The sequence below is a fragment of the Gymnogyps californianus genome, chromosome 28 (genome assembly GCF_018139145.2).
Source record: "Gymnogyps californianus isolate 813 chromosome 28, ASM1813914v2, whole genome shotgun sequence".
NCBI classification, from domain to species: Eukaryota; Metazoa; Chordata; class Aves; order Accipitriformes; family Cathartidae; genus Gymnogyps; species Gymnogyps californianus.
In genome coordinates this window covers 6,873,332-6,893,609 of record NC_059498.1, presented here as the reverse complement: position 1 = coordinate 6,893,609, position 20,278 = coordinate 6,873,332, and the positions used below count along the sequence as shown (strand labels likewise).

General features: G+C 49.4%; 1 protein-coding gene across 9 annotated transcripts; it reads left to right on the top strand.

The window, feature by feature from the left end:
* The first annotated feature begins 210 nt into the window (after positions 1 to 210).
* On the top strand, positions 211 to 14,949 carry LOC127026587 (keratin, type I cytoskeletal 14). 9 transcript variants are annotated; one of them, XM_050911908.1, is made up of 9 exons: positions 211 to 511; positions 10,071 to 10,363; positions 12,186 to 12,268; positions 12,578 to 12,734; positions 13,004 to 13,165; positions 13,261 to 13,386; positions 13,513 to 13,733; positions 14,098 to 14,147; positions 14,670 to 14,949. In XM_050911908.1, the coding sequence occupies exons 1-9, from the start codon at positions 211 to 213 to the stop codon at positions 14,765 to 14,767; spliced, it is 1,491 nt and encodes a 496-aa protein (XP_050767865.1). In that variant the 3' UTR covers positions 14,768 to 14,949. The 9 variants fall into 9 exon arrangements, with proteins under 9 accessions (XP_050767865.1, XP_050767864.1, XP_050767871.1 ...); XM_050911907.1 differs by having other exon boundaries at positions 211 to 520; positions 10,068 to 10,363; XM_050911914.1 differs by lacking the exons at positions 10,071 to 10,363; positions 12,186 to 12,268; positions 12,578 to 12,734; ... (2 more) ...; positions 13,513 to 13,733; positions 14,098 to 14,147 and adding exons at positions 2,038 to 2,120; positions 2,659 to 2,815; positions 3,335 to 3,496; ... (2 more) ...; positions 10,629 to 10,648; positions 13,394 to 13,434 and having other exon boundaries at positions 211 to 720; positions 14,690 to 14,949.
* The last annotated feature ends 5,329 nt before the right edge of the window (positions 14,950 to 20,278 follow it).

Genomic DNA, 20,278 nt, shown 5'->3' with positions numbered 1-20,278 from the left:
TAGTGGGATGTGACAAAAGACATGAAATCGGGGAGAGAAAAATGATGATTCTGGAATTTGGCTCTGGCTGTCAGGGGTGACGAAAAGCGCCGGCAACGCCTCCTGCCCGGGCTATAAAGGGCTCCAAGCCGGGGGGGAGCGAGCACTCGCTGCCTGCGCTGCCGAGCCGGGTGTCTCTCTCCAGCCCTACAGCCTCCGCCAGCCTTCGCCATGAGCACCACTGTCAGGCAATACTCCTCCTCCACCTCCCTCAAGGGGTTCGGTGGCCTGGGTGGAGGCTCCAGCAGGCTTTCCTCCGTGCGTGTTGGGGGAGGAGGGTACAGAGCCCCCAGCGTCCACGGAGGCTCTGGCAGCTACTCTGTCTCTTCCCGCATTGTCTCGGGGCTCGGAAGTGGCTATGGGGGCAGCTACTGCAGCAGCGTAGGAGGGGGCCTCGGCGGTGGCTTTGGGGGTAGCTATGGGGCTGGCTTTGGGGCTGGCTTTGGAGCCGGCTTTGGAGGCGGCTTTGGAGGCGGCGATGGCATCCTGCTGGCTGGCGAAAAGGAGACGATGCAGAACCTCAACGACCGCCTGGCTGCCTACCTGGACAAAGTGCGTGCCCTGGAGGAGGCCAACACCGACCTGGAGGTCAAGATCAGGGAATGGTACAAGAAGCAGGGACCTGGTCCTGAGCGTGACTACAGCCCCTACTACAAGACTATCGAGGAGCTCAGGAACAAGGTAGGATGCTCTGATTAACACAGTGGGACGTCTTGTTATCAGAGAGGAAGCAGAAACACTGACTCCTACCTCTGTAATTAGTAAGCACTAACTATGTCATAAAAAGTGTCTCAGGTGCACACGCAGAGCGCCAGGCTGGAAATTCAGAGGTGCCTCAATGACAGCTTTTGATTACATCCTTCTAGATGGAACAAATGGCAGTTTTCACTGGAAGAAGCAGATGTAAAAGGACGTAATGCAAAAATGAAGAACGAGAGACAAGTCTGCATTGACAATGCATATTTTTGGGGAGTTTAAAATGAATGTGCAGGGAAAGTTGTAGGTGTGTGCAAACTGTGAAACATTGATGTCATATTTGTAAACATTCAGTCAAAGAACTTGCAAACTTGTTTCAGCTCCTCCCTACTGATGTGATTTAGATGCTAAAGAGAAAAAGATGGAACTGACGGATAACGAGTTTTTCGCCTCCTTTTGGCAGTCACTGCCCCAGGGCCAGGCTTGATGCAAACCCACCAACCCAGGCAGCTCTGGGGGGATTTCTCTCAGAGCTGATTTGATTCCCACCACCCCATTTTGGAGGAAATACTCAAGAGTTGACTTTGTTCTTCTCTGTTACTTCTTACGTATGAATTGCCCCCAGTAAACACAAAGGAAGGCAGTGTACAGGCGGAGCTGCAGGAGTGCTGGCAGCTGATGCAGGGAATCTGTTTTCCCTCCCTCTCCGTGGCCCCATAACTGATGTCCTCCTAAACTCTGACTTGAATCTTCTCCCAGTGTGGATTATTTGCTCCTGGTTTTGTAATATAAAAATCAGAAGCTGTAGGCACCTACTCACTGCATTTTGCTCCATTTCTGCAGTCGAGAAATTAAATCCATCCCAGAACAAATGGGCACAAGGTGTGCCAAGCACAAACACCCTGCTCGTCCATCTGTCCTGCCAGAAGAGCCGCACGGTGCTGTGGATGGGGGAGCAGGTGATTCCTCCTTGACCCTTGCGTAATCAGCACCTGCCCTGCAGCATGGGAACAAATGCCGTCATCAGATCTCACACATCTTACGTGGCTTCATGCTGCCTTTTGCAATACTTACTGACGGATTTTTGGGAAGGGAGGTCACGGAGTAATCAGCCCCTTCCTGCAGTCAGTCTCAGCTGTCTCTCGCTTGTCCTCATTCAATACACACTTCTGCTAAGGAAACCCCAAGCTTCCCCCAAACTATTCCTGTCCCGACAGTCTCACTTGTGCTCCCATCCCTTGGTCAGCCAGGAGGAGTTCCTGACACTCATTTAGTGCTTTTTCTTTATCCTCCACCCTCCAGGTCCTGGTGGCCACAGTCGACAATGCTAACCTCCTCCTGCAGATTGACAATGCCAGGCTGACGGCTGATGACTTCAGGACCAAGTAAGCCACGTTTCCTGGAAAAACGGAACAGTCTGCAGAGACATTTGATGAAATGAGGAGAAAATCCCATCCAAACCCCCAAAAGGCAACATGGAAACACAGCCTTCAAAATGAAGGTGTAATTTCCAAAGCAGATAGTTATCTAAATCTTATAGGCGCTTAGGGATTGTTTTGCATCCATCGAAAACTTCACTATTTTATTCCCATTACTTGTTCCTCTGTGGTACAACTTGCACTGTGCCTCTGCTGTGCATTTAACGTGTGTGTGTATAGCTCAACAAAGCCCAGACCCAGTAACAAGGCCCAGTGATATCAGGAGCAAGGTGATGTTACGGACTCAGATGGGCACTGTTTTATCAGTTGTCCCCCTGCATTCACTAGCATTCACCATCAGAAGGTTGTCCATGCACCGTCGGGGTCATGCAGTATTGACACGACGCCAGCAGCAGCATGGAGGAAGCAAACAACAAACCCAGGTGCTCTGTCCCCGGCTGGGCAAGATCTCCTGCAACTTTCATGACTGTTCTTGTGTCCCCAGGTTTGAGACGGAGCAGGCTCTGCGCCTGAGCGTGGAGGCCGACATCAACGGCCTGCGCAGAGTGCTGGATGAGCTGACCCTGGCCAGAGCTGACCTGGAGATGCAGATCGAGAACCTGAAGGAGGAGCTGGCCTACCTCAAGAAGAACCACGAGGAGGTGAGCACAGAGGCAGGCTCAAAAAAGTCCAGCCTGGGCCCAGAAATATGAGGTCTGGTCCAACCTTTAAGACTATGCTGAGTTTTGAATTGCTGGCAGGGAAGATGAGAAGTGTTGATAAGGAATTAGAGATGATGCATTCGGGATAACAGCGCATCCTCTCCGGAGCCTGTATAAAATCCATTCACCACTTGTTATTTCAGTAATGTCCACTGTAGCTGTTAGAGATTTATTAACAATCCTAGCAGCTTCAGGCCTGGAAGGTCTATCTCCTGAGAAATGAAGTCAGCTACAGGCTCTGATTTATTCTCTGAAGAATTAACTCAAATGGAGATTTCTTAAGAATTTGGATTGTTTTATTTGTGATTGTGGAGCAAAGGCCCCAGCTTGCTCCTGTTGATCTGTCCCAGAAATACCTGCCAAAGGATGCTACCTTTCCTGAAGAACTCTATCTTGAGAGGAACATCTTTATACGCTGGTTGTTGAATTGCATGAAGATGTGTTTCTCTTTTGTGCCAGGAGATGAATGCCCTGCGCGGGCAGGTGGGTGGAGAGATCAGCGTGGAGATGGATGCTGCTCCTGGAATCGACCTCACCAAGATCCTGGCTGAGATGAGGGAGCAGTACGAGAGCCTGGCGGACAAGAACCGCAGGGATGCCGAGCAGTGGTTCTTCAGCAAGGTGAGCTGGCTCGCCGGCAGCGCAGCGGGGCGCGCGGGCCCCGAGGCTGTGCCCGCTCGCTGGTGCTGTCATGGCACGGTTGTGCCTTGTTGCAGACGGAAGAGCTGAACCGGGAGGTGGCCATCAACACGGAGCAGCTTCAGAGCGGCAAGACGGAGATCACAGAGCTACGACGCACCATCCAGAGCCTGGAGATCGACCTGCAGTCCCAGCTCAGCACGGTACGAGGGGCCGGCTCCCTGCGGGGCGGGGGGCACGCAGGCGCGCGGGCAAGGGGACGCGTGGGTGCTCCCATCCCTGCCGCCCTCCGTCCCCCCGCTGAACCCGTCCCTCTCCTCCGCACGCAGAAAGCGGCGTTGGAGGGCACCTTGGCCGACACAGAAGCCCGCTATGGCACCCAGCTGGCCCAGCTCCAGGGGCTGATCACCGGCGTGGAGGAGCAGCTGGCCGAGCTGCGGTGTGACATGGAGCGCCAGAACCACGAGTACCGGGTCCTCCTGGACGTCAAATGCCGCCTGGAGCAGGAGATTGCCACGTACCGCCGGCTCCTGGAGGGCGAGGACGCCCAGTACGTAGAGGGGCTTCGCTTGGGAGGGCACATCGGGAGGAGACGGGTAATAGCAAAGGAAATAAAAAATTAACAACCTGCATTCCCTGGAGAATCCTGTGAGCCCGTTTCCTGACCCATGGCATGCAGCAGGATCTCCCTTTTCAGTCCTACTAGTCCAGAACAGCCCAGTGGTTATCACAGCGCTGCAGCATCCCTGGGATCCGCTTCCCATCCCTCCGGTGTCCGTGTGATCCTGGGGAAGGAGCAGGTACCACTGCTGCTCATTGCAGCTGGATGCGTGCTGCCTTTATGTCTGAATCCCCGTGGCACACATACATCCGTACCATTTTCTTCCTTTCAATTTTGACACTAGGCAGTTTCCAGAAGGCATTTTAATCACATATTGGTACAAGAAGAAAAGGCAGGGTTTTAAATAATGATTTTGTTTTAAAGACTACTCACTTTTTTTCCATTTCTGACCATTCTTTCTCTTTTCTCCTCCTGTAGCATGTCTTCCCACTACCTCTCACAGCCTGTGAAAGAAGGTAAGAACATGCCTTGGCTGAAGCACTGATCACACATAGCTCTGTCATATCCTTGGCCGCCTTCTTAGCACAGACTCTTTTTACCCATTTACTAAAATTACTACGTTATTATATTTTCAAAATGTGAATTGACATAAACCACTCTTATGATATACCAAAACATATTTCAAAAGATTATCTGTGCAGACTGCAACTATATAATAAAGTATTTAGGGATAGGAACGTGGTGGTTATATTGGGTTTCTGAGGCAGTTGTTGGCAGTAACAAATCTACCCATGAAAATCTTTAAGACACTTTCTCCTTCCTTCCCTGTAAATAACGGTTCCTTCCTTCTCCATTGTAGCACCTGTAACCACCCGTCAAATCCGCACAATCTTTGAGGAAGTCCAGGATGGGAAGGTGATTTCCTCCCGTGAGCAGATCACCCAGGCTGCCCGCTGAGGCGGCTGCGTGGTTTGCTGCAAGCCTTGCATAGCAAAGCAAAGGAAGGTTCCAGCTTATGTGCTCTGGCTATGTAGATCACAAAAAGCATCTTCTCTTTTTATCACACCCCTGCTTCCCTCACCCTTTCTCTAAGCGCTGTGCCGCGCTCAGAAATCAAATAAAGCTTTTCTTCGCGCTCGTGCAAACCAGGGTCTTGTCTTGTTGCTCTGAAGAGCCAGGCTGTCCCACTCCCGGAGCTGTAGGACAAAGCCCCTCTCTGGAAGGAGTGATATTCTCCATCTTTGGTACCCAGATGGTGGGGCCAGTACACCTACACTTCTATAATACCTGAGACCTGTCTGCTTCCGTGAAGACAGCTGATGTAGGTGGAGGTCTAGAAAGGAACTGATTACATGGGTGGCGAAACTTGTGAGAGCTGAAGCTTTTAACTCAGTGAGTCCAAGCAAGAAAGTGAACAAAACCCAGGTCATGCAGCCAGGACCCTGCAAACGATTCCCTTCCCAGCTCTGCCTCAGCAGTTGCTGTGCAGTCCAGATAACAAGCTTTGTGGTAAAATGAAATTAAGCTGTAGATGTGGCAGGGATACCCTGGCTGACACCCCTCCAGAAACACAAACTCAGCTTAGTTTAATTCTTGCTTCCAAAGGCACTGCGAAAGGGTGAGGAAAACAAGTGATGGTAAGTGGTGGGTATGGTCTATACAAGCAAAAAGATTAAAACTCTTCTGGGAGTTATTTCTGGCACTGCCTGGCTGTCAGTGGCTGTTCATGATGCAGCAGTTCACGTTGCCGTCAGCTGGCCCAGCCATTCCTGGAAAGCCAGTTCAGACACATTCTTGGCTGGATTCTGCCACATCTATTACTTCATAAATCCAGCTTCTAAATCAATGGGATGATTCAGAGAAACACTACTGAACGTGTGTAAGAATAGAGCTGGCCACACAGTTTTAAGACCCCTTTCCAGGAAATCTGCCTGGATTTTTTGGGGAGAGAAGAGAGAATTCAGGGTTTTTTTCAAAATGTTGGAAGGATCCCTGCAGTGCATCATCTGCACCACAAGCCGAGGTAGCAGGGATGCAGGGTCTCGAGGCACCCCATGCTGCAGCCATGCAGCTCTGCCCAGTGTCGGCTGGGGCTGTATCTCCCCTGTCCACGCAGAGCAGATCCTCTGCGACTCACGCAGGGCATCAGCTGCCCTGTGCACCCTGCGCAGCAGCCCTGAGCGAGCCGGCTTACAGTACTCCCAGCATCCACTGACTTATGGTAGACATGGCTTTGGTTTTGAAGCTTACCGCTGACGAACAGTGATCTCATTTCCACTCCGATTCCACCAAAGGACATGTAAACACAACCCAGTAAAGGAGCGCTGCGGTCAGGAGAACGGCTCCCACCGCTCTGCCGCTGCACGCCCTCGTGGTGCATCGTCGATGGGCCACGAGTAAATAACAGGGCACAATTCCTGACCCGAGGCATTTCCAGCCACAGCATCTCTGCAGTCCTACGGACTGCGCTCTCTCCGCTCCCACACCCTTGAACAAGGGAGCCCCGCACAGCACGGCGCCTCTCCCCAGGGGTGCTCCATGTCCCGGGGCTGGATGAGGGCAGGCGTCGTGCCGCCCGAGCTCAGATGCCTGAGAAGGCTAGGGACAGACGCAGCCTGCAGTTAACACCTGGGCCTTCCCAGGTCACCTCTTAGGGACCCCCCGTTCTCCCCATGGATGCTGCAGGGACCATCAAGACCTCTCGCAGCACCTCTGAGCTCCCTGTGGTGGTCGTGCCACTCCGGCTGCCACCCTTGCGACACCCGTGGCGTGGGGATGCTGAAGGTGCCTTGCTGGAATTCATCTTTGCTTTACATTTCTCTCCCGGAAAAGTCTGGGCACACTCATGTTGCTATAGAAACAAAAAATAATACTTTGCTAACAAAATCCCCTGTTTTAATGAGTAATTAAATTTATTTTGCAATTTAATTACTCATTAAAACAGGGGATTTTGTTAGCAAAGTATTATTACTCCTGCTACTGCAAATTGTGAGGGAGGTGTGGAAAACAGATGTTGATTCTTTCCTGCCTTAAGCATTAATAATTAGTCCTGACCTTAAGAAATTCGTTGAGGAGGGAGCTGCAGGTGGTGGCTTATGCAGACAGGCAGCGGCAGCTTGAGGCAGGTTTCAGAAAGTGGTATTTTATTCCAGAAAGATGGTTTGACTTCTCAGGCTACACCGAGTTAATGTGACATAAAAGACCACTTTAGAACGAGACATTAAGGTGTGGCTTTTCAGCTCATTTTAGGGAACTTTCCTATGACAATTTCATACTAGGGCAAACTTTATAAGTGCACTAAAATAAACAGAGAAGTGTTTTTGTCCAGGTAGTTTCATCTACTGGGTCTGCTGATATCTATGTTTGGAGCCAGAACTTCACCTCCGTTTTCCTCCTGAAGTAAGACAGTATTGCATGTTTAAACACCAACGTGCTACCATGAAATTACTGTTATGCCATAGAACTGGCATTCTGATTTTGAAATGTATAAAAAATAGGCTCATAGTGTGCATGTGCCCACGAAACAGAGGCAGATTCTGATTTAACAGTCAGCCTTTTATTTAAAAGAGAGTGTGATACAAACAATATGCAGTAATTTGTGGTTGCGTTCAATGGGAGGTCATGTAAATAGCATCTTAGAATTTTTAATATGTTGTTTTAAGTGTTAATTAACACTTCATGATTTTAATTGCTGCCTTGTGGTATTATCAAAATATCATAGATATTTTGAGCAATGTGTATTTTTATAATAGGAAACAAAAGATGAAAGAAAAGGCAATTTCATGTAAAGAAAGGATATGCTGTTAACCTTGTAACGTTGTGACAGTTATTCATCCTCCAGCCGGTCTGTGGGAAGCTGACTGCTCCTGCTGGCTGGCCGGTCCGAAAGGCTTTGCTCATGTCAAGGCTGAGGGTTTGGGCTCGCACGGGGGCTCTGTACTGTTTTTGTCACCGACGTTCCCCTTTCTCCGTGCCATCGCTGCACTCAGCGCGGACAACCCACGAGTTCTGCCCTTTTGTATCTCCCGGGTGAAGGTGAGGAAATGAAGACGGGGAGAAAGCACATTCCTTGGAGCTACACGTCCCAGCCGCCCCCGCGCTGCTGCGCCTTTGCCATCCACACCTGGGGAGGACGAGCAGAAAGTGGGCGTCCGCTGGCTCCGCGCCCCGTCTCCTGGGGCTCACGCGACAAGAAGATGCTGCCGCCAAGAGACTGAACCCGTCCTCCGGCCAGAGCAAACACGGTGGAGATTCCAGTTCTCCAGTTCTCCAAGTCGTACAGACTTGTCTCCATTCACCACTGGCAAATGGGAACATGGGTATCTGTGCTTCTCCATAGCAGCCAACTCCTGATATTCCAAGGCCACATCCCACTCCTGTATCTTTTCCAGCTTCCTTCAGATAGAGGGGAGGGAGTCATGCCCTTTAAAGCTACTCAGAAATGTACCTCTGTTGCTTATTTCCATACTCTTTCCCCCCTCCTTTGGCAAATGATCTAAGGAAGAACTTGGCTGTTGGGAAGGGGTTGTTGGGGCCTGTCTGCAAAGACAATCAAACAATTCACCGTGTACACACATGAGAAATATCTTCTCCTCCACACCCTGTATTATTAGCTAGTGACACTCAGATTTGTGGTTTCTGCCCGTGACGCAGGTCAGCACAGAGAACAGACAGTGGAGCTTGACCATGCCTGGTGCACTCATTTTTTGAGCCCTTTTGCCCTCCGGAGGCAACCAGTATCTCTCCTGAAGCTCTGTTTACATGGGAGCTGTAAACTCCAAACTCACACTGAAGTTGTCCTCCCTGGTCATAACTGATTGAGATGTTCATCACAGAACACATCGTTAGCATTAGCTGCTAAGCTATGTTACTGTCAACTTTGCGCTCTTGTTCACAGTGCTTAGAGACCAGGAGCTTTTTTCCTTACATCCTTCATCTACTTTACACTATTCCACATTTTTTCCTGGCACATCTCATAATTTTTAAGTTATGCCAGCTAGTAGCCATACCCTGCCCTTTCTGAATGGTTTGCTAGGCTCTCCTTCACAAAGAAGAACACGAAACATCCATTGCCTTTTCATATTCCTCCACTCTTGGGTGGTCTCTGAAGCGATGAACTGAATGAGCCCTGAAGCATGAACTCCCTTTTCATTGCTTTTTCATTACAGAAGATCCCTCTCTCTGTGGATAAAAGAGTGGACTTGTATTTCCAGGATTGGTAGCCAAGTTCCTTCTAGCACCACTGTACTCACGGGACACTCAGGGCTCCAGGACACGGCTGTTGTCCCTGCAGGTGTGCTGTGGGTACAACCTGAGCACAGACAGGGAACTGCAGTAGCTGGGACAAAAAGACACAGCAAAAGAGATGCCGACTTACTCCATCAAAACGCGGTCTGAATAGCTCTGTTTCAGAGCTAACAGTACAAAGCAGTATTAAAATGTAGCCCTGAGCAAGGAGCCTCCTACTTGAATCACACCTGCCTATTTACTTGGAAACGGAAGAAGCATAAAGACGCCCTTTGTGAGATAAAAAGTTTCTAGTGGAATATGACAAAAAGCATGAATAGAACAAAGGTAAAAATGACGATTCTGGAAGTTGGCTCAGATTTTAGGAGTGATGAAGATCATCAGGAATGCAACAGAAAAAAAAAAAGCGCCGGCAACGCCTCCTGCCCGGGCTATAAAGGGCTCCAAGCCGGGGGGGAGCGAGCACTCGCTGCCTGCGCTGCCGAGCCGGGTGTCTCTCTCCAGCCCTACAGCCTCCGCCAGCCTTCGCCATGAGCACCACTGTCAGGCAATACTCCTCCTCCACCTCCCTCAAGGGGTTCGGTGGCCTGGGTGGAGGCTCCAGCAGGCTTTCCTCCGTGCGTGTTGGGGGAGGAGGGTACAGAGCCCCCAGCGTCCACGGAGGCTCTGGCAGCTACTCTGTCTCTTCCCGCATTGTCTCGGGGCTCGGAAGTGGCTATGGGGGCAGCTACTGCAGCAGCGTAGGAGGGGGCCTCGGCGGTGGCTTTGGGGGTAGCTATGGGGCTGGCTTTGGGGCTGGCTTTGGAGCCGGCTTTGGAGGCGGCTTTGGAGGCGGCGATGGCATCCTGCTGGCTGGCGAAAAGGAGACGATGCAGAACCTCAACGACCGCCTGGCTGCCTACCTGGACAAAGTGCGTGCCCTGGAGGAGGCCAACACCGACCTGGAGGTCAAGATCAGGGAATGGTACAAGAAGCAGGGACCTGGTCCTGAGCGTGACTACAGCCCCTACTACAAGACTATCGAGGAGCTCAGGAACAAGGTAGGATGCTCTGATTACCAAGACATCTTCATTAAAGTAACTTTTAAAAAGATGACCCTCTTCCTAAAAGCTGACGAGAAGAGTATTAACAAATGACAGGTAATCGGTCTAAGATGGGAAAACAGAAAGAGAATGCTTGGAAATAATAGTCATAATTTATGAACAGCAGTTTCTTGATCATGTCCTCCGCAAGGCACAAAGATGGGTTTTCTATTGATTCTTTCTGTGTAGGGAGAAAGACGGGGCAGGAAAGCAGGAGTCAGAGGCTATCAGACATTGGTTCAGGTTACCTGATGCTCCAGGGTGCGTGCTGCCACGCCAGTCATTTCCCGCCTTTCCTTGATGCTACTTATGCCCCAAGCATGCGCTCCCTTTGCCTGGCTCCTGATTAAGCACTCTGCAGGCAGGGACAAGTTATCTCTTTGGCACTGTTCACTACTGAATGATATGCAAATGGAGATGCTAAGTCATTCTCATAATATCCTACAAATCAGATCTTTTCTAGCCTGATTGGAGGCTCAAGGTAGAGGTTAAAAAAGAAAGAAACTGCCCTATGGGATGGTTGTTCTTTGGGAGGTGCAAACACAGACACGAGTGAAATCCAGGAGTCAGAACATACTGGGCTGTGGTAGGTGGCTTCAGAGGTGCTGAAGTCAAGTGCATGCCCTGCTCTAAAATGCAGTAGATGAAATCATGGCCAAGCTTGTTTCTTTATTCTTAGCAGCTCCCTGGCTGATTTTAGGCAAAGGTCCTTGAACAAAAGCACCAGAATCTGTCCTTCCCTTCCTACCCTGCCATCGCTGCCCTCCCTCTGCCCACATTACTCATCATGAGCTGATTGCCCGGTCCTTCACCACTGCCTACACGAGGTGACAGCATCCTTAGTAAGCTCAGGTTCCACGGGAGGGGATGGAGGTGTGGGCGGTTGGGTAATGACAATACCTGGTCTGTGAGAGTAAATGCCAGGGAAATGGGGTGGCAGCCCTGACAGGCTCAGGGGTCAGCCCCTGGGGGAAATCACATACCTAGAATTTTTCAGTTCTTTAACCCTTCTCTTGGGCTTCACCTTGGGCGGAAGGGCTCTTGCCCTGATGCACAAAGCTTCTTTTCAAATTCCAGCTTGTCAGGCATGCTCTGATCTGGAGCACAGAAACATGTGGAGGCAGAAGCTGTCTCCAGATTTGAGTGATGAAGTGCTGGATCTCACAGAAACCCTCTGCTCGTGATCCAGAGGGAGGCAGACCCTTCCTTCCCCTCCCGCACCGCAGCTGGGAAATTACCACATCAATATTCCTGGATTATTGCTTGGATATCCCCTGAAGCATCAGAACTCAGCGAGAGCTTTTCATTAGCTTGTGGCTACAGAAATTACTGCTCATTAAATGGCCAATCATTTTCAAAATCCCAGAACAAATATTTGCACCTCAGGTGTAATTACGAAAGCAAAACGATTCAGGCACAAGGCACTCCTTCCTCAACCCTTTTTTCCTTCTCAGCTGGGCTGTTCAGCGTTACCAGACAAAGCCCGAGTGCTGCCAGGACTCTGAGCGTGGTGTGAGCGCCTGGAGATGCCACTCTGGCAGGGGCAACAGGCTGTGGCATGTGTGCATGCCAGTGTCTTCGCAAGACCGAATCAGTGCCAATGAGAGATTGAGCACGAGTATCCTGTCTCTGTCTTTGCAGAGTCCATGTGGAAGTCCAGCCCAACGGGCAGGAGGTTCAGTGCTGCTCCAGTCCTCCTTCTGAATGGGAACTCAGGCAGCAGCACGCCATTTTTTGGAACTACTTTTTCATTCTTTCGCTTTCTTTTATCCCCTGCCAGATTCTTGCTGCAACTGTCGAAAATGCCAACATCGTCTTACAGATTGACAATGCCAGGCTGGCAGCTGATGACTTCAGAACCAAGTAAGTCCAATGCCTTTGAGAGCTCTTATGAGGAGGGAGGGAAAAGCCAGTCTGTGTAAGGCTCTTCTTTGCTTTCTGCAACTGAAGTTGCTCCACCAGGTCACTGCTCGCTAAAAGTATGACGTTTGGGAAGTGTACATCTCTTCCTGGACACAGCATTGTCTTGACATTCCTGCACTGCGGAGAGCTGTGCATGCACATTTAATAAAAGATGCTTGGAGGAAATACACCAAGCTGGGGAAGGAAACAGCAAGAAAAAACCTGTATCAGCTGGGCTCCAGGGTGCAACTGTGTGTGTGTGTGTCCCAGGTTTGAGACGGAGCAGGCTCTGCGCCTGAGCGTGGAGGCCGACATCAACGGCCTGCGCAGAGTGCTGGATGAGCTGACCCTGGCCAGAGCTGACCTGGAGATGCAGATCGAGAACCTGAAGGAGGAGCTGGCCTACCTCAAGAAGAACCACGAGGAGGTGAGCGCAGAGGCAGGCTCTAACTGGGACCTACAAAATGCAACTTGGGCACAATGGAAAGTGGCCAGGTCAAATGTGCAGGAGTGTCTCTGCAATTAGGGCTGTCAGGAGACACTCGAGTGGGTAAGGGGGAGGGAAACAATCCTTTCAGACAGGACCTCCAGGAGAAGGTCTGTGGGGTTCGTGTGCTGGGTGCAAATAAGAAATTTGTCATGATGGGAATATACCAATTTCACTCTGACGTGTATGATGTGTCTCTTTTGTGCCAGGAGATGAATGCCCTGCGCGGGCAGGTGGGTGGAGAGATCAGCGTGGAGATGGATGCTGCTCCTGGAATCGACCTCACCAAGATCCTGGCTGAGATGAGGGAGCAGTACGAGAGCCTGGCGGACAAGAACCGCAGGGATGCCGAGCAGTGGTTCTTCAGCAAGGTGAGCTGGCTCGCCGGCAGCGCAGCGGGGCGCGCGGGCCCCGAGGCTGTGCCCGCTCGCTGGTGCTGTCATGGCACGGTTGTGCCTTGTTGCAGACGGAAGAGCTGAACCGGGAGGTGGCCATCAACACGGAGCAGCTTCAGAGCGGCAAGACGGAGATCACAGAGCTACGACGCACCATCCAGAGCCTGGAGATCGACCTGCAGTCCCAGCTCAGCACGGTACGAGGGGCCGGCTCCCTGCGGGGCGGGGGGCACGCAGGCGCGCGGGCAAGGGGACGCGTGGGTGCTCCCATCCCTGCCGCCCTCCGTCCCCCCGCTGAACCCGTCCCTCTCCTCCGCACGCAGAAAGCGGCGTTGGAGGGCACCTTGGCCGACACAGAAGCCCGCTACGGCACCCAGCTGGCCCAGCTCCAGGGGCTGATCACCGGCGTGGAGGAGCAGCTGGCCGAGCTGCGGTGCGACATGGAGCGCCAGAACCACGAGTACCGGGTCCTCCTGGACGTCAAATGCCGCCTGGAGCAGGAGATCGCCACGTACCGCCGGCTCCTGGAGGGCGAGGATGCCCAGTACGTAGAGGGGCTTCGCTTGGGAGGGCACATCGGGAGGAGATGGGTAACAGACAGAAAATGTGCTGTCTGGGGACTCAGTCCAATTGCAGCTTTCGGGATTCGTCTTTATGTTCATACCAGCCATGGATGCCCAGCGGCTCTGTCCCTGGTTTCTGTCTGCAGTGAGATGCTGTAACGGGCACCTTTCACTGCTGGAGGGGGCTGTGGTCCCTCTGCCCTCCAGGAGACACCGAGCAGAGCAGTAGTTTCAGCAACGACTATGAGTCTTTTCTGTTTTCCTTCTGTTTGAATACAGAGCCTGTGTAACAACAAAAAAAGAGTTTGACCCTAACTTCTCTTTGTTTTTCTCCTTCTCTTGTAGTATCTCTGCCCAGTACGCCTCCGCTACATCCTCTCACTCCGGCAGAGATGGTAAGAACCTATCTTGCTACACACATTAATAACAAACAGCTTTGAGATCTGCTTTTACAGCAGCTGCCAGACTGATGGAGTGAAAATCACTCCTCCGGCGTGCTGTGCCGCCTCGCTGGCTGAATCAGAGTGACAGCAGTCAAGAGAGCTTGTGTGCATCTTAAAACTGCTAACCACAGGAAAAAGCTGTCAGGAAGGGAAATGCCTTGCACTCCTTTACCACAGGAATGATTTGCCCTAAACGGGCCTTATGATTGAGCAGGCAGTGTTCTGGCTTTACACAGACCTGAAAAATCAAGCGACACCACACATTTAAGGAGTGTGCTTTTTGCCTTCTTGAGCTTTCCCATGAGCCTGGCTCTTCCTTTTCCTAGCCAATGTAGGGTTGTTTAAAACAGCATTTTCCAGTACCTTGTGGAATTTCCGACATCTTCCTGAAGAACATGCAATATCTGATAATGCGTTAAAAAATTTCTCTCCTTCCTGCCCCCTGAATAATTGTCCTCTGCTTTCCCTTTGCAGTCATGACATCTTCCCGTCAGGTCCGCACAATCGTTGAGGAGGTGCAGGACGGGAAGGTGGTCTCCTCCCGGGAGCAGGTTGCGCTCACCACTCGCTAGGAGGGCAAGCAGCTCTGAGGACCCTCGACCCCAGGCTCAGCGGCAAGCTGAACCACACACTGTCTGAGGCCGTATGCGATGGGGTTGTGTCACAGAAAGCAGTCTGCTTCGTTCATCTGCTCCTCCTTCCTGTTTTACCCTAATTTCACGCAGGTGCCATCGTGCACTCTGTACACATTTAATAAAGCTTTTTTCCTCGTTCATGCAACTGCAGACTTGTCTGTCACTGATACATGATCTCTCAAAGCCTCAGGGCTGTGTGTTCGCGCCAGGGAAAGTCCTAAGAAACTACAAGAAGAAGCCAGCGAGAGGAGGGGAACGGAGGGATATGGGTTCCACCTGGAGCAAAAATAATTTGAGACAGCTTTTTCTACTGAACTCATTGCTCGTAAATACATGGGACTGACTGAGACATAAACCAGATAAGTTTGATACAAAATGAAGGCAATGATGGAAGGATGATGTTTGAAGTCAGTGTGCCACACGACTGATAATTAAAGCCAACAAAATAAAGCTCAGCTCTCTAACTCTTGGTATCACAAAGAATCACTTTCTCCTGTAAGTTGAACTTAAATGACTTCAGCGAGACTACTACTGTCATGCGTACCATTCTGAGACATGAGCCCAACATCAGACTGGTTGGCAAATCTTATACACACATGCCTTCTGTCTTATTTGACTGTCTTTAAATCACAGTTAGGCACATTGTACGAAAACTTTATACAGGTCTTTTCATGCTGCCCGAGGGCTGCGCTTAACGGGTTCTAAAGTAACCATTGCTTAATCTGAAGAGGGATGAGTAGCAATAATTTTTTATCACTATAGCATCTAGCAGATCACTGCTAAAATCCTTCTTGAAACACACGAGCTAGTTATTGTATGTTAACAACGTCTGCAGGCAAGCTGCCACCCAGGATTAGGTGACGCAACTTGTGCACTGGCAGCCAGGTACCAGATCTGCCTTTGCCCACTCGCTGCCTGGAGAGTGACAGAGGAACCAAAGGGTGCCGCGCTGGTCGCACATCCACCGGACGTGTCTTGTGGGCTAGATAGGAGAGGAAATCATTTTAGACCCCAAAGCCTGATGGAATCACTTAGATCCAACTTCATGCTTTCTAGCCAGTGGTACCTGGGAGCTCTCTCCAGTCTTGGACCATGACCCTCATGTTTGTCACCCACCTCAAGAATACAGATTTGGGCCTTGGACAGAAGGCAAAGGTAATAGTTTGCAGTAAATCGGCTTCCCTTTGCTTACAATGTTGTACAAGGGGCTTCTGCGGCTGAAGTTAAGCACGCTTGCGTCTTGGGTTATTATTGATGATTCATTCTCCCTCAGCCTCCACAAAGGCATTACGGTCCTTATTGAACAATTACAAAGGCATGCTCCCTGGCCTGAACACACTCTTGAAAAGAGTTATGAGGTCATGCTGGGCATGACAGGGCAAGCAAAGGAGAGGGAAGGTGATCGAAGAAGTGGGGAACCTGCCAGGTCTTTCTTTCCAGAAAAGGGAGTGTGAAGAGATGTTATCATTCTGTATTATGAAGAGCTGGGAGAATAGCTGGGAGAGCTGATGGAAAGCCCGGGTTTGTAATCAGTTGATTCAATTCCACTGGGAGGATCTTATCAGGAGTTTTCCTTACTCACCAACATATATTTGCATCAATGAAAAAGGCTGAAATTCTGCATACAGCTCCACATAACCCTATTATCACAAACAAGAAAGTTCAAGCTCAGCGCAAGTAATCACTGTGTTACATTACAGTACTCTGGAGAAGGAAAACACCACAGAACTACTAGGCAATTTATTTTTTATTATTACTCTCTGCTACACACAGTTTGTATCTGTGAAACATGGACAAGTTATCACATCCAAGAGATGGACAAACACTGTTTTTGGAGAGCATTTTTCATATTTTCTGCAAGATGTAAGCACAACAAGAAAAGCCTTGTTAAGATTCAGCACGGAGTTATAGAAGCAAGTCCTCAGCAAATAATGGTGAAACTTTAATGGAAAACAAAACAAAAAAGGAAAGCCAAGAACGTCCTTGAAAGGTATTTCATCAGCTGAGACACAGAGAGAAATATGTAGGACGTGCCAGTGTCAAACTTAATGTATAATAGAAAGAATACTTACAATGAATAATACTTAAAATGAGTATCATGTTTCCGATCTTCAAAGCTCCGTGTTCGCATCAGACAGTTGTTTTCACAATGCCCTTGAGAAGGAGGATTACTGTTATTGTTTCCATCCTACAAAGCACGAAACTGAGAGTTGGAGAAGCTGAACAATTTGCCTAGAGTGATTTGCAAAGCTGGGATCCGAACCTGGAGCGTCTGGTGTCATCAGCGAGATGGAGATCAGTTTCGGTACAGCCAATAACACGCAGAAAAAAAGTGGAATGACAATCCCATCAATAGCTAGATAAGCAAATACTTTGTAAATAGCAAACACAAGAATTTTCCATAGGTGAAACACTGAGATTTAGCTGACAATGAGCAGACAGGAGCTAGGGCCGCTTGTAGTTCTCGCTCTATATCAGGGCCTCCTGATAAGGCTCTCCAAGCCAGAGGCCAGCTCTGCAGAGGCTGCAGGGCCATACACAAGCCCGAGCTGGTGTGCTTCGGATGCCAGACAGTGCCTGGTGCTCAGCTTCTCTACCCTGGCACTCCCTGGTGGTTGCTTCAAGCCCAAACCTGGGCTTGGGCTGGCAGTCACGCAGGGTGATGGACAGCAGCTTGGACTCCGGCAGGGACTCGGGGTTCGGTGTCGTGTTTGAGTCACCAAGTCTCCAGGGAAGTTCTCTTGGACATGAAAACAGCTAGTGACTCAGGGAACGTTTGTAATAACGTGAAATGCTGGATCTCCTTCTTGGGGGCACATTATACTTTCTGTACTTCATATGCATTAGCTTAAGAAACAGTCTTAAGCCTTAAAATATCCTGAGACTACCAAATGACTTCCCTCTGGGGAAATCTAATCTTTCCTTCTCATTTCCATTGCCCTTTTGAATCTGATAATTTTGTGCAGTAGAACAACCTTTGGGAATAACGCCACAGTGCCCATCCCCTACCACCATCCTGCTCTCCCCTATAAAGCACAGCACAAGACGCAAATGTAAAGCTGAAGTATAGTTCTTTTCTTTCTATTTTTTACAAAGCTCATTAAGTGGGAACAGCACCTTTGCCTAGGGGAGGCTTTTCTGCTCATTTGTTACTTGAAGTAATAATTTTTTTCTTGTCAGGCCTGCACTGCTGTTTCTGAAGTGCCTGCCGGGAAATCCTCGTAAGCCATCATTTTTCTCCTCCTCTTACTCCCTTGGGGCACAACATTGCCTGCGAGGGGCTCCCAAGTCAACCGAGGACAGCTCATCAGAGGCATTGCCCGTGGCTGGCTACAAGGCTGTGGTGAGCAAATTTCTGTCTGTAGACTCCAGTCTGGAAGTCAATAAAAGTTAATTCTGGAAAGAGCCTTCCATTATGCATGTAGATATCGTCATTAACAGATCTCCTCATAAAAAAACAAAAATCTCTTTCAATAAAATGAGGACTGTAACTGCTGGCAGGTCTTGAGGTATGCTCTGGTGTAAAAGCAAGAGCTGGTTTTAATAAAAATTTCAAATTTTGGAAAGGAGAAAAGCTACCGTGAAGAACACACAAATCCAGTAAAATCAAGAGTGAAATTATTATTCTCCTTTACAAAAGCTTAGAAATTCTTGAAATTCTTTGAAATTAGAAATTCTTAGAAATAATCACCTTTGGCTGCAGAGACTTATGGTAAGGTCTGAAGTTCAAAAAGTAAGGAAGAAACGTGGACTTCTCTGCTTAGTTTTCAATAATTGAAAAAACCCCCACTCATCAACATTTTAATTTTTGATGTTAGCTCAGCATTAATTTTACAATTCTTCTACGGAAAAAAGAGATTCTGACCAGTTCTGCTCCTGGTTCACTCCTGCTCCAGCAGCGAGAGCAGCTGCAGGGCTGCTGCTGGCCTCCATGGCAGAGGTGCCTGATCCGGAGCGTGCCACAGCCTCCACTCAGGATCTCGCCACCGATGAGGCATGCCATGGCACCATGGCACAGGCTTCACTTGCTAATTATGGATGTAACAAAGGATGGACATACACAGAATCCACACCACATTTAAGGTGTTCTGGATTTGCAGTGTCAAGATAAAATCAAGGCTAATGAACTTACCCGAATGGCATAAGCAATATTTCTGAAACAGGCTGCGCCTGACGCATCCCTTATGTGATGTGTCCTGGTGACCTGGATGCCAAAACCAATGCTGAACAACACATGGGTGAAAGTCAGCCAATATTAGCATGGCTGTATTAATATTATTAATAAAATGAAAGATTCAGATGACAAAACATTTTCATTATTTCCCTTCTTCCTCAATTCAGCATTCCAAGACTAAAAAATAGGTTTAATATCTTTTTGTAAATGATCTTTTCTAGTGTCTTTTCTAAATTTAACACATTTCCGCTAGATTATATTTGGAGAATTCCACAGTGCTGGTTGGAACTGGGTCAGACCTATACAGGACCCGGCTGCTTCTGAAATTCTCCGTGTTACCGTTTTAGAAATCTTATGAAACATCTTATGTGGCTGTCCTCTCTTGGCAGTGAATATTCATAGTTCACTGCAACATTTGGTACTCAGGAAATATCCTTTTCTCTTTTATTTTGGATAAATATTTGAATATTTTGTCTGCCCTCGAAAGCTGCAAAACAAATAGCATGGGATCTCCCCTCTGAAAGGGGATGTTTTGATGCATGCAGGAGAAAGAGAAGTAACAAACAATCACTGGTACACTCAAACGCAATACTCTTCTGTGCTCTCCAAGAGAAGAGCATTTCGAGAGCTAACGACGCAGACCTCGGCAGGTTCTCACTCAACTGATGGCCACGCAGAATGGGACGGCCCCTCGCTGCGGTGCACTTGCAGAGAGGCAGCATGGTCCAGGGTGGTCTCCTGGCTCTGGTGCCAGGGACCGCAGGGCAGCTGAACGAGGGGGCACCCTCGCTTCTGGTCACAAAGGGGTCAGACAGGCTCCGTCAGATAGGATGGCTTTCCCACAGCTTTCACTTTCCAGGTAGACTCGCCCACGTCAGGGATGGATAATTGCTATGATGTTTCATTCCCCGGGCGCTCTCGGGTATCGTAGTTTTTTGTGTCATTGTTGTTTAGTTGTCATCACAAGTCAGACCTGATGATTCAGGAAGTAACATTTTTAATGTAGTTTTGAAACACGCTTCTGTTAACCAAAGCATCTTTCTGTTGTGGGATTTCTGGAGACAAACACCTTTGGGGAAATATTTCCGGCTGAAAAAAAAAAAAAAGTACTAGCCAGGTCACAAGGAGGAAGAATAAACAGCCCTTCTCCGGTGGCAACATCCACAAGGAATGGTATAAATAGAGGACGATGGGGACAGAGGGATCACAATCAGATCCCGCAGCGACCTGTGCAGCTTGCCTTGGGCTCCGAGTTGGATCCTCGCACTCTCACT

What these genes read in the sequence shown, in the direction of transcription:
- LOC127026587 (XM_050911907.1), top strand. Translation starts at nt 211, where the DNA reads ATGAGCACCACTGTCAGGCAATACTCCTCCTCCACCTCCCTCAAGGGG. An exon ending in AGCAGTGGTTCTTCAGCAAG is followed by an intron (nt 13,166 to 13,260) that starts GTGAGCTGGCTC and finishes GCCTTGTTGCAG; the next exon opens with ACGGAAGAGCTGAACCGGGA. An exon ending in CTGGAGGGCGAGGATGCCCA is followed by an intron (nt 13,734 to 14,097) that starts GTACGTAGAGGG and finishes CTTCTCTTGTAG; the next exon opens with TATCTCTGCCCAGTACGCCT.